The sequence below is a fragment of the Hesperophylax consimilis genome, chromosome 19 (genome assembly GCF_061612785.1).
Source record: "Hesperophylax consimilis isolate HC1 chromosome 19, BYU_Hcon_1.0, whole genome shotgun sequence".
Classification (NCBI taxonomy): domain Eukaryota; kingdom Metazoa; phylum Arthropoda; class Insecta; order Trichoptera; family Limnephilidae; genus Hesperophylax; species Hesperophylax consimilis.
Window position 1 is genome coordinate 33,021,946 of NC_142854.1, and position 13,474 is coordinate 33,035,419.

The 13,474-nt window shown below is 35.2% G+C and overlaps 1 protein-coding gene across 1 annotated transcript in view; it reads left to right on the top strand.

Annotated features, from left to right (window-relative positions):
* Positions 1-539: 539 nt before the first annotated feature.
* Positions 540-13,474, top strand: part of LOC149415172 (uncharacterized) — a 32,843-nt gene continuing 19,908 nt past the window's right edge. The window contains exons 1-3 of the mRNA XM_089643029.1: positions 540-624; positions 10,892-11,044; positions 13,296-13,451. Of these exons, the coding sequence (XP_089499155.1) occupies positions 540-624; positions 10,892-11,044; positions 13,296-13,451 (394 nt within the window). The remainder of the gene's footprint in view (positions 625-10,891; positions 11,045-13,295; positions 13,452-13,474) is intronic.

Below are 13,474 nucleotides of genomic sequence, written 5' to 3' on the forward strand. Positions count from 1 at the left end.
AACAGGCTCCTGGAAGAAGTACTTAGGGGAGGTGGAAACCATCCCGGAGCCAGCAAGAATTCAGAACATTCTTGCATAAGACCCAGAGGCAGCTAAAACTCCATCCCAGAAAGCAGGAGGAGGCTTCACCAACAAAGGAAGAGGAGTTGGAGGAGCTGCTGTGGAAACACTTTCCCGGTTACAAAAAGTTAGAAGCGAGTGACATTGGTCTACCACCGATTCGAGTTACACGGAAAAGTAAGGATTGGGACACTGCAACTAAAATAGTTATTCCCTCCAGAGTTAAATGGGCGATCAACAGGTTTGACCCATTTAAAAGCGCGGGAGGGGATGGAATCTTTTCGGCACTTCTATAGAGGGGCCCAGATACAATCCTACAACCTGTAACTAAGATCCTGAGGGCATGCTGTGCCCTCGCATATATTCCCATATCATCGAAGAGAACAGGGGCAGTGTTCAAACCTAAGCCGGGGAGAATAGACTATGACCAACCAGGCGCATTTCGCCTAATTAGTTTCACCTCATTTCTTCAAAAGACTATGGAGAGGCTAATGGATAAGCACGTAAGGGACGAGGCACTGAGAGTAAAGCACCTCCACGAGTTGTTATTTGCCTGTCAACCAGGTAAGTTAGTCGAAGCGGCACTGCATAGGTTGGTGTACAAATTAGAGTAGGCAGGGACGACCGTAGAACTGGCAGTAGGACTCTTCCTGGATATAGAGGGAGCATTAAACTGCACCATTATTAAATCCATCGATGAAACGGCAGTAAAAAATGGACTCAACAAAACCACCAGAAGGTGACTGAAGAACCGGTTAAGTCAGATACTTAAAGTGACAAGGAGTGAGGTGAACATCAGAGTATTGGTGACACGAGGGTGTCCACATGGAGGGGTGTTATCACCTTTGCCGTGTAGTATAGTGGTAGATAACCTCATCCTAAAGTTCAACAACAGGGTCCTATTTACACAAGGGTATGCGGATGGCCATAATAAGCTGTTGAGATGCAGACACAACCAGATGCTTTATACAGTCAACACTGACAACAAAGGAAGAATGGTGTGAAGAAACAGGGTTATCAGTCAACCCAGACAAGAAGAAAATTAGAAAATTAGGTGAATCTGCAGCAGAACGTAAGGTCTCAAACCAAAAATGATGCAATGGCTGTACAGAGCCGTTGTAAAACCAAGAATCATGCATGCAAACAAGTCTGGTGGAGGAAAACAACACTGAAAACAGTGATGGCCAAAATCAACCACATACAGGGAATTGCATACAGAAAAATCACAGGAGCCATGCGAACCACTCCAATACTAGCCATGGGAGCCTACAGGTGACAATGGAAAGGTCAATGAAACGGTGAGTTGCCCAAAATCTGGGTGATATATTTCATTTGAAAACTAATCAGTATAAATGTTGTATATTCTATCACTTTTATTCTTCTAGACACAAATAGACCTATGTACCCATATAACTTCTCCGCTTCTACTATTTTGTTTTGTTAAATCTTTTAAATTCGATTATATTCATGAGGATTCATTTTTGCCATTATGTTTACATTCTTCTTTATTGTATTAATTTTTAAGTGTTTAATCTGTTACAAAATGCTTGTATTTTTTTAAAGAAAATCCCACTAGGGCGTGTAATAAATAATAAAAAATAAAATAAAAACACTCACAAGGAGATCGGAACAAGACAGAGGGCAATTAGTCCAACAGTTGGAATGAGGTTGGCAAACAAGCTGAATACTTCTTCAGACAACAGTTTGGAGTGGCGTACCCCACAATGGAGGAATTGGACACGGTTCCAAGGCCAACCTACAAATAGGAACTAATCTGGTTCACAGATAGGTCCAAGATTAACAGAGTTTTTATAACTGGATTGTTCTCAAGTAGGTGAGATCGTCTGTAAAAACCCAGTATAAATAAATAATTAAGATGGTAGAGGGAAAAGGGGCCGGGGTCTGTCTAGAGGGTTCCAAGAGGGAACTAAGTATACCTCTATGAACAGATTGCACTGTATTTCAAGCTGAGATGGAGGCCATCTTAGCCTGTGCACAGGAGAAAATACGTAAAGAACTTACTATCATCAATAAAATAATAACGATCTGGGTACTATTGCATAAAGGAATTGAGAGCAATGAGCGGGGTGATGAACTAGCAAGGAAAGGGGCGAAAGCACCACTTATGGAATCAAAACCGGCGTAGGAGTAGCAGCTTGCCAAAACAAAATACTTATTGAAAAGTGGGTCAAATCCCGGCAGTGGGAGGAATGGGAAAGAGCACCCGGCATGAGGTAATCCAAAGTACTCATAAACAAACTAGACCCGAGGCGAATCAGACAACTACTCAATATGGACAGAAACTCAATGGGGGAACTGGTAGGACTACTAACGGGACACTGGCATCTCAGGAGACAAATGCAGTTTTTGGGAGTGGAAATTTGAAAAGGATGAAGAAACTCCAATTCACCTTCGGTGCCAATGTTTCGCCCTGTTGGGAACAAGGCTCAGATACTTGGGAAGACACATTGTAGAACCAGAAGACATAACCACATATCCATTGACAACCCTGGTGAACTGTATAAAATAGACCGGGTTACTGTTAATGGAATGAGGTAAAGCACAATGGGCCTATGTGCTTAACCTTACGTCAATCGTCTCCTATAGTAAAACAAAAATAATATATGTTCAAAATTAACAAACTGTAACGTTTAAAAAAATGTCACACTGAACGTTAAAGACAGTATAATATGTGTATACAAATAAATATTCTTCCTTTTTGTATTTTAAATATGTACGATGCAGAGGGCCTACTTCCAATAATTAAACAAAAAAATGTGAAACCCGCACAAGAGTCCCAACTGTTCTCAATCGTCTGGAGCTAGTGAGACTACGGCATTACCAATCGGACTATATTGTGAGGCTGAAGATAATGGGGAGGGGGGGGAGATTGGGAAGAGGAAGCTGGCTATTCAGATCTGGTAACCAAACACGGCTAAAACCATTTCAAGCAACGTTTGAATTCTGAATGGTATTCTTACACCAGGGCGATACTGACGGTATCTTCCACTCTGTAACGTGCCGCAAGTACTCTTTATTATTTTAAATTAATAAATTGTGAAATAGCACAAATTCGTGAAATAAAATTGAGTTGCGCACGCGGGGTTTGAACCCTCGACCTCCGGTTTGCTAGTCGAGAGCCTTACCCGTCGATCATGGAGGCCGTCAATGGTCTCCTCTGGTACATTAGTTTTACGGGCAATGTGGGAGAAAGCTCGCACACAAAGCCTTGGTGCATAGACAGTGACACGGCACAAGATTTACCTAAGGGCTAAAAATTCCACGAATCTTAAATAAGCATGGAGGCCGAACGCTTCAAAACAGTCTTGACAAAAATTAAAAGGTATAATGCAAATTCAAATTCGGAGAAAAATGAGAAGTTCTGCGCTAAAATGACAAAGCTATAAATTTACAAATGATAAATCCAGTCCATGTATCTTTAAATACCTAAATGATCTTACCCACATGAAATATCTGTTCACATGCATTTATAATAAGGTTCGATGCACCAATTCTTATTAATTGAATTAATCTTCAAATTCTTTCAATATTAAAATAATGAATCCACAAAACATATAGCAGAAATAAATGTGATGTAAATATGTTATTACATATTTATTGTTTTTGTGTTTAATTCGTAGAACTCCATTTAATTTTTTTATAAATTTAATTTAGATATCAATAAACGAACGAATGACCCAAATTTAACACTAATTAATAAAGTACGGAAAATAATTTACTCACCACTTCTTAGTATTTTCACAAAACCCAAGCAGTATAATGCACCCAAATAATTCATAGCAATAAAGTCATTAGTAAATAATTAAGAACCCATTACCATTTACTGAGGGGAAAACATAGATTGGTTTAACCAACAATAGATCATGTCATCGGTGTAACCAGTAATAAATCAATGTATGCACCTTCAAAATTTACATTTGAAATAGTATAAAAACGTCGTCTCAATGTGGACTAACCACAGTTTGAAAATGGCCTTGTAAGCCGAAACAGCTGTCACAATAATAAAAAACTAAAACACTTGCAGAACTTAATAATAATATTATCAAATTTAATCTAAATTAAATTTATAAAAAAATGTTATTACATACTAAGATATTCTGTTTTGGAACCTGCAGAAAAGCTGCCATGGAGCTTTGTAAGACTACATATTGTTAAACCTGCAGACAAGCCGTCATGTAGCTTTGTAGGACTACATATTGTTAACCTGCAGAAAAGCTTTCATGTAGCTTTGTAGGACTACATATTGTTAAACCTGCAGACAAGCCGTAATGTAGCTTTGTGGGACTATATATTGTTAAAAATGCAGACAAGCCGTAATGTAGCTTTGTGGGACTATATATTGTTAAAAATGCAGACAAGCCGTCATGTAGCTTTAAAGGACTACATATTGTTAAACCTGCAGACAAGCCGTCATGTAGCTTTGAAGGACTAAATATTCTTAAAAAATCAACATTTTCCTACTATTGCAAAGCAACTTACTAGTTGTCGGAATACTCGCCGCATTCAGCAAACAATCGTTCTTCAGATCCGGGAGGTAGATATCTATATCCGTATACGGCGTTTCGCCTCCACACTCTTCCTGGGACCCTACTTCCTCCTTGACGGAGACACTCTCTCGGTTGGGAAGATCCATGTCTTCTGTGATAGTGTTCCGGTTTAATCTAAAAAAGGAATTGGTGTCAGATCATAATAAATTATTTCCGCAAAGTAAAATGGATTTGTTAATCCAACCAGTAGTTATATAAGTGTTTTAAAAGACAAAATACAAAGAAAGGCACAACAGAGCAATAAAAACAATGTGTTAAAGTAGACTGTAGCGGTTTAAACGAAAGGATTAAAGTGGAACTGTGTCGTCGTGTCACGCTCGACCGGCTCTCATATAAGAGCAACTCTTGTGGAGCACCTTCCAGAACCGTCTAGACTCCAGACATGGCGTAATAGTTCTCGCATTCTCGTGCCGACCAGAGGCGGCGACATATTCCAGCGATTCAGAAATGTTGCCGCAATTAGTTATAGTTTTCGGCTCAGCGTAAATATTTAATAAACTTACTTTTCGCTTGGTTAGGAAGGGTTGTTTCGGAGAATTTGTACAGTTAATCAAACTTCAAAGTTAATTTTCAAGTTCTGTGAAAGATTTTTTGAAGTTCTGTTATTATTTCAGTTCTGTCAAGCAACTAGCCTTTACTGATATAATAATAGAACTTGAATTGGACTTTCACAGAAACCGAAAATGAACGTTGAAAATTGATAAATTGTTCAAATTCTGCGAAACGACACATTCTAAGAATTCGTCACAGCGGCCGTAAATCTACCATGAACACCTCCATGTAATACCCGTCTCGTGTTAAGTGTTGGGTAGCTCAATTTATTATACGCGGACGTTGTGATATGTGATATATTCTTATAATTAGCAAGCACAAATTAAGGGACTCAAGTCTCAGTTGATAGAGCAAAAACCTACTTACGTAGATAGCGAAGTGCGGCAGTCAGTTCCAAGATGTCGAATAAACGTGACTAGAAAAGTAAAAGTGCAATAATTTTAATAACTTCGAGATAGAAAAGTGATGGTCACTGAAGTAACCCAAATACTGTAAATGATACACAAACGTGCAGTTAATAAGATATTACATCAGAAAAGTGGAGCAAGAATGGTATTGTGCGAAGATGCAAGATACAAGATGCGCGATGGGAAACATGACAGTTCCATAGACAACAAACTATCCAAAAAATAATCACTAAAGTCAGTTCCGATTTTTTGTAATTATTTGTTTTGCTTTTTTATTTATTATTTACCCCTTACGTTTAATTTAACATTTAATTACAGTAATTAAGTATAAAACGATAAATATAGTTGTAGAACTCGTAAGAAAACAGCAAATGTTGTAAAACCGATAACAAAATTGAATGTAAATTAGAAAAATTGAATATAATAAGTAAAATAAAACTGATTGAAAAAAAAAATATTTTTTAGTAAAAACCTTTTGATTCACCTTAATTACTGTAAAATAACTATGCACATTTTTGGCGATTGCGATGCATTTCAAATTACAATTAACTTTAATAAAAATTAGCATTCGTCGTATGGGAAGACAGCCATTTACAATTATACTAATTTTGGTGTATTGGTCTTGATACTAACGAAAGTTCAAAAACAGTGTTGCATGTTTTTACCATGTTTTCATGTTTTTTGGGTCATTTTTTCTCCATATTTTTGTATTCCGATCACCAAAAATATGTACTTTAAGTGAGATACTATTTTTGGCTTGAGTCGCGTGTGAGAATTTCCTAATTCAGGAATAATGTAGTTCTTGAACTTTAGTACTATATAACTCTTTATATCTCTTATTCATTATTATATTTGTTAACATATAATATAAATACATTCATAAAAAGATAAACGAATATATTGAATCATGAATTAACTTTGCTTAAGTACCTACAACTGTAAAATAAAAAAAAAATTATATATTAGGAGTTGGGTGAAAATTCCTTCTGAATAATCTGAATGATCAGAAAAATCTTTTATTATAAATTTTATTAAAGTTATTTATATTTGAAAATGATTATTAAAATAAAAATGAAATTCTACTAACTAAACAGTAAGCGATTAGGTATATATTTTTAATGATTTGATTGGTGTTGTGAATAATTGTTTTTTCCTGTTATTAAAAAGAAATTGCTCTTAAAAATAAAATAAAATAGAGTTTAAAATAAAATAAAATTTAAAAAATATAGATAATATGCTCAGATACCTACCGTTGTTTTCTTATTTAAATGCTTAGTATAAAGCTTACGAGAAACATGTTTTTATTTAATTTCTAAATAGTGCATCACTGTCTAGAAGAGACGTTTTAACGATTGAATCTATGTGTATTAGAATCTATGTATGATCAAATAAATCGATAATTTTAATATATAGTAACGTTTCAGAGAAAAAACATTAAGAACTAGATTGAGTTAGTACGTATTTTAATAAATGTTGTGAAAAACCTCGGTCATCAGCCCGATATATTCATTTTATATTGGGTTTTTATGTCCGTGGAGACGAAACATTATAGTATTTCTTTTATCGACTATTGATTTCACTGAAATATTATTATTTTAATTCATAGTCTAAGAAAATTGTCATACAGAGTAAACAATAAAAATATCATTGTCAGTATGAAAACATTGGTTTTTCCCATTTATTACAAATTAATTAAGTACATTATTACCAAAATGCTTCCCTATGGATGTACAATATTTATATCCCCCCACCATCTTCCGAAAACAAAAAAAACAGCCTCTGTCCGAAGCTACTGAACCCCGTGCGATTACATCAATTAATCACTCGATTCTTTTGATGTTTCGTTCTCACTATAATAATAATAAACATATATATTTGGATGATTTGTATAGCGCCGTTTTTGTGCAAAATCACCTCAAGGGGGTCAAACATGTAAATGTTTCGGTGCTGCACATCACTAGTTAGTAGGCACTTAACTAGTTTGTCAGAGTTCTGGAAATAAAATAAACTTAAGAAAGGTTCTAGGGCAAGTTTTTTACATTATTTTTTATAAATTTTTGTATTCTCATATTATTTGTTTTCCATTATTTATTTATTTGTATTAACTTCATTTGAATTTTAAATTATTATCAGCAATAATAAGTCGCCTGTAATATCAATACAAATTGATAAATATCTCCCGAGTAAGAGTAAATGCCGCCGACGAAAATTGCAAATGAATTCTATAAAACGTACTGCGTAAAAAAATTCTTCAAAAAAAATACTTGAATATTACTGAAGATATGGCAACACTTAGATTTCACCATAATCCCAAAAATTATTTTCTTTTCCGTATTATCTATGGAACTACTTCCGTTGAATGTTTGTCATTTTTTGTTGGTTATGTCATTTGGTTTTCTTCCTTTAATCAATTTGTACGTCTTGACCTGAAACAATGAACCCTATTCTCAAGAAATCCTCATTAAAGTTAAAGTAAAACAGAACTATAAGATCCTTACGTAAAATCATGAATTCCACCGCCATCAAGTTGGAGCCAGGCACAAGTGCAGAAGAAAGTGTTGCTATGATATTTACGAAAATCGATATAGACTATCCTTTAATGAAGAAAGAAAGCCCGGAATCCATTACCGAAACGAATTCAGGTATTTTGTTATCTTGTTTTGGAACATAACAATTATTGTTATACAGACCCAAAATTGAATTGCAAATAAAACTGCGGGTTTTTTTTACATACAGGCCTATCAACATGTTCATACCTACATCTCGATTCTTCATAATACGCTTTTCTGCTGAATTATGTTACCTTCGTGTATTTTATTTTCAGGCCGTATCTGCTCGTATTGCTCATACCAACAATTAGATTCAGGCCGTATCTGCTCGTATTGCTCATACCTACAATTAGATTCAGGCCGTATCTGCTCGTATTGCTCATACCTACAATTAGATTCTACAAAATTCGTTGTTCTGCTGGATTATGTTATTTTAGTTATAAGATATAAACCTGACATCTCACGGGAATGCCTTTTCACCGGTATATAACACCGGTCTCCAAACTGTTGCAAATGCGACAAAAAAAAGTAGGTGGAAAAAACCGAAACTTTATTTTGGTCTCAATGAATATTTTTAAGTTGTAAGCTGTGAAATATATTTTTATAGACTTAGTACTTTTGCTGTTCTGCTGGATTATGTTATTTTAGTTATAAGATATAAACCTGACATGTGCGCTAGGCAGTCGGGAAACTCTCTAACCTTAGGTTGAGCAACGTTTTAAAGGGGGTTTGGGAAGAGTGTGGTGGTAGGGACTTCTTTAATGCGTACCTTGAAGAGGTCTGCATTCGTTGATGTATTTGATTATTTTAAAGCGGAGTCAGTATATTATACAGTTTACGCGAGTACTCGCCATGTGTCCATTGCGCTTTTTCCATTTTTCCTCCTTCGTTTGAGCTTGTTTCCGGGTCCCGTGAGGAGCACTGTTTGAGTTTCATCGCATTTTAAAGAAAATTACATTTTCACTTATTTAACTAGAAATAATTAAATATTTTTTTTAAATTACTTCACACGTAGATAGATTAAATAACAGTATTTTTTCACTTTAATTGTTTGCTATTTGTGAATAAAAGTGAACAATTTTCTTTTAAATGTACCTACACCTTTTCGTTTTTGATTTTGTCTGAAAGGCAATTATATATGTCGCCCACCTCTTAACCAATACTGTTGCCGTGTAAAGTGTGTATGTATTTGGGAAGTTTTAAGGAATTATGTATTTGAATGTATGCGTTTATTATTTTTTTTGTATTTAAGGAGACAGAAATTACTTTTTGTATACTTTGTTTTGTGTTATCTGTAGTTCATTTATGTTTCATTCTCAAATTTCAATCAAGTATTTTAAATGTTAATGTACGAGGCTATAATATAGTCCTTTTAAAATTTTATTTGGTAACAGATATGATAACCGGCTAGCAGGGAGATTTTATCTTTATATGGTTGCAGAAGTCGGGAACGTCCGAGGAAGACATGGCACGATCGAGTGAATTAGATACTTGAGTCGTGCCATGTCAAGAGTCAGAATAATAGAAGAGTATGTATGAGAAGATATATGAATGTGAATGAGGCAAGAAGTGTGTAAGTTGTTTGGAGGTCTGTTCTCTCTGTCTACCCCTTCGGGGAAACGGCGTGACGGTTAGTTACTTTTTAGTTTTATCTTTAATATCTTAAATATGCTGGTTAAATGTTAAGTGTGTATCAATGCACAGCCTATTTAATAATCTAATTGGGAGAAATCATTTATATACATTTGGAACAATAGTGGTCCTAGTATTGATCCCTGCGGAACTCCATAGTTTATTGGGAGGTGCTTGCTATTTTGATTATTGGATGCAAACAAATTGAGTTATTCCTTCGAATTGGAGTTTGAGGTATTCGTTTTGGACCCACCTTTTGGAATTGATATTACCTTCCCTCAAAAAGGAAAAGTTCCTTCTCAATTTAATATCTTAACACTGATTAATTAATTTTGATAAAATATGAACAAATTCTGTCGAGAGACCAGGGTATCTATTCCAGAGTCAACAAACCGTTGCCGCGTCGTTCTGTCAACGTTTTTATTTGCTACCGCACTTTTTCTGAAATGAATGGCGGTGGTGGAAACATATCGAAATGCCAGAAAAATGGTTAAAACAGCTTTGCATAACTAAACGAATCCGATACCAGCTTCGAAAAGCGCGCGGGAAACGATTTTTTTTTGTATAAGGCAATTCACCAGGATGCAATGAGATTTTGACAGTTTTGCCGATCTCTACTGCTTCGACCCACTCGTTGCTTAAGTCGAATAAATTTTGACGTATGGCGTGTAGTATGTACTTTCGGTGAGACTCAAGAATAACAAACCCTACTTATGTACTTTCTTTTTTGTATGTACTTTCGGCGGAAATTGCGAGCGGTCGAGACTGGGGAATAGAGACCCTGGGGGCGGGCGGCCTGTCTTTGTTTTTTATACAAATATATGGATTCATCGAAGGAAACCATTCTCAAATTCGGAGAATAGTCATTTGCTTGCTCCGCGTGTTAACTATGATTTAATCCTGTTGAATGCTCTTATTCATGATCAGCCTTCAGTTAAAACCGGTCTTGTACTCCAGTACGAATGTTCGTTTTACTCTCCACAAATCGATCGCGAAGCAAGTTTTTTTAATTCAAACAATTTGGTATAATTATACTGTCTCGGAGAGGAACGACCGTATTTTTTAATGTAATGCATTGTTCGTCTCGGTATATCAATTCACTATTTTTCTTTTATTTTTCCAGGTAGCATTTATCTGGAGACTGTTCCCATCAAAGCAGAACCAGAAAGCCGTGTAAAGGGTGAAGCTAGTATTCCTTTTACGGAAATGGACATAGAACTCTCGGATGTTAAAAATGAATTCTTAGAGCGCTCTGAAAGAATTATCCAGACACCAGGTAAAACAGATTTTTTGTTTCCCAATTTTAGCGTTTATGTAAATCCACTGTACTTGGGCTTATCTGTTATCCTTTTCAGACTTATTAACAAACCTGATGAAGCATCCTGGGGAAAAACGATACTCTCGTCGCCATTGTAATTAATTTAGCTCTCATAAACTAACGTTAGAACAGCACTTGCGTTCGCATATTAGAAGAAAACCTTTTTCATATTCCAACTGTACATCTTCATGTGCTAGAAACACGGCGTCACATGCTGACTCGCAGTCGAGCTAAACCTCTTTCGTGTCTCGTCTGCAACTATCCGAGTTCTCAAAAAGCCACATGCTCACCCCCAGTAGTGAAAAACTCTTTTCGTGTCCCGAGTGCGACTTTTCTTGTTCTTAAAGGGGAAATTTAAAGAAACTAATGCCGATTCGATCGAGTGGAGAAAAACCGTCTTCATGTGCCAAATGCAACTATTCTTGTTCTCAAAGGTGAGGTTTGAAAAAATAAATGCAGATTCACAGTGGAGAAGAACATTTTTCTTCTTCTAACTGCAACTTCTCATGTTCTCGAAGAGGTTTATTAAAATCATTTGCTCACAGCAGAGAATTTATCTTTTTGATGCATGATGTTTTTTTTATTCGGGTATTTTGGCATTCCCGACTTTGATTTTTACCCACAGTTGTGAAAAACCATTTTCATGTCTCGACTGCATCTATTCATTTTCACTCTAAAGTTATCTTCAAAGCGTCACGTCGTATGCTTAATCACAGAAGACTTGTTTTATCCTCTTTATGTAACTATTCACCTTCAGTCACGTTTGCCTTGGTAAAACACATACGGAATCATCAACAGAATGTCTCGAAATTGTTTCTAGATCTAAAAGGTTTGAAGTAACACTAGAAAGCCACCAGCATTCAAAATTAAAATGTTAAAAATTGTGGACCCTTTTGATTTTCTACAATTTATCCTGAATCTTGTGGTTAAAGATTTGTTTTCATTTTTAAACAAAGTAACAAATATTTTCTAAAATCAAATTAATTGAGATTTTATTTACTGAATAATGTTTTTTACTGTGATTCCATCTAACACAACTTTGTTCAGGCTCTTACTTGATTATTCTCTGTAATTTATAAATAATATGTTCTGCTGACAAACTGTTCTTCTGACAAACTGCTTTGGCAGTTTAGCGGGTATAAATAATAAAAAATAAATACTTTTGCTTTCCTTCATTCATTGATTGGGTATATACCCTTCACTTTCTGTAACTTTTATTTTTTATCATTTCATGTTATATGTATTGCGTAATTGAACAGTAGTCCGTTAGTAGAAAAAAATAAATAACAAAGAAATTAATTATTATTTTTTTGATAAATTAATGTTTTAAAGACAAGATTTTATTTATGCATAGCACAAAGGATAACAATTATTTTTATAAGCAATAATTGTTCGCCTGAAACACTCATCCACATTGAAAAAATCTCCTGATAAAAAATACATGACGCCAACGGGACTCGAACCCGTGTCCATTCGATTTCCGGTCGAAAGCTCTGACCACTGAGCTATGGGGGCTTATTTCTTACCCGAGAAAATATTCAATATATGCTAGTGTTTCATTCAACAATTACTGCTTTTTACATTTTTTCACCTGAGAACAATAATAACTATAATAGTAGCATTTAACAAAGTGCTTGTTTTGATAACGCTTGGTTCTATAAATGGTCTCAGAAAATATAACAACAGTACTCCAATCTTGTTGCCTTGATCATGCATCCTATTGGTTATTGAGTGTGTCTCATAGTTAGTTGTGTATGTATTGCAGAAGAATGTTTCATTTTGCCTTGTATTCCTAGTCAGTACATGGAATTTAATAATGGGGACGATAGCATGGCTGTATTCCTAGTCGGTACATGGCATTTAATAATGGGGACGATGGCATGGCTGTCAATTAAGTTGTTAATGACTCTTCTGTGTTACAACAAAACATATTAACATCCATAATTCAGACAACGTTTTTAGATACAATTGGGGCCTCAAACTAATAAATGTATTCAATTGGAATTTTGAGCTCAAAATTTTTGTACTTACATAAGAAATTTGTGCTGAACTCGTCGTTTATTGTTAGAGTAAACTTTACATAAATGAGACCAAATAATTGAATTATACTCTACTTGACTTCTATGAAATGAAATATAGAGCGTTTTCATACAATCTACAGACTTAAAATCACTGAAAGTTCTGAATACACATTGTTTTGTTGTTCCAGGTAGCGTCAATGTAGAGACTGAACCCATCAGGGCAGAACCGACACCCCCAGAAGAAGATGGAAGTGGAATCTCTTATACGGAAATAGACATAGATGTGCCGGATATTAAAAAGGAATGCTTAGAGCAATATGATAATATTACCGAGACTGCTGCAGGTAAAATATTTTTTTATTGGTCT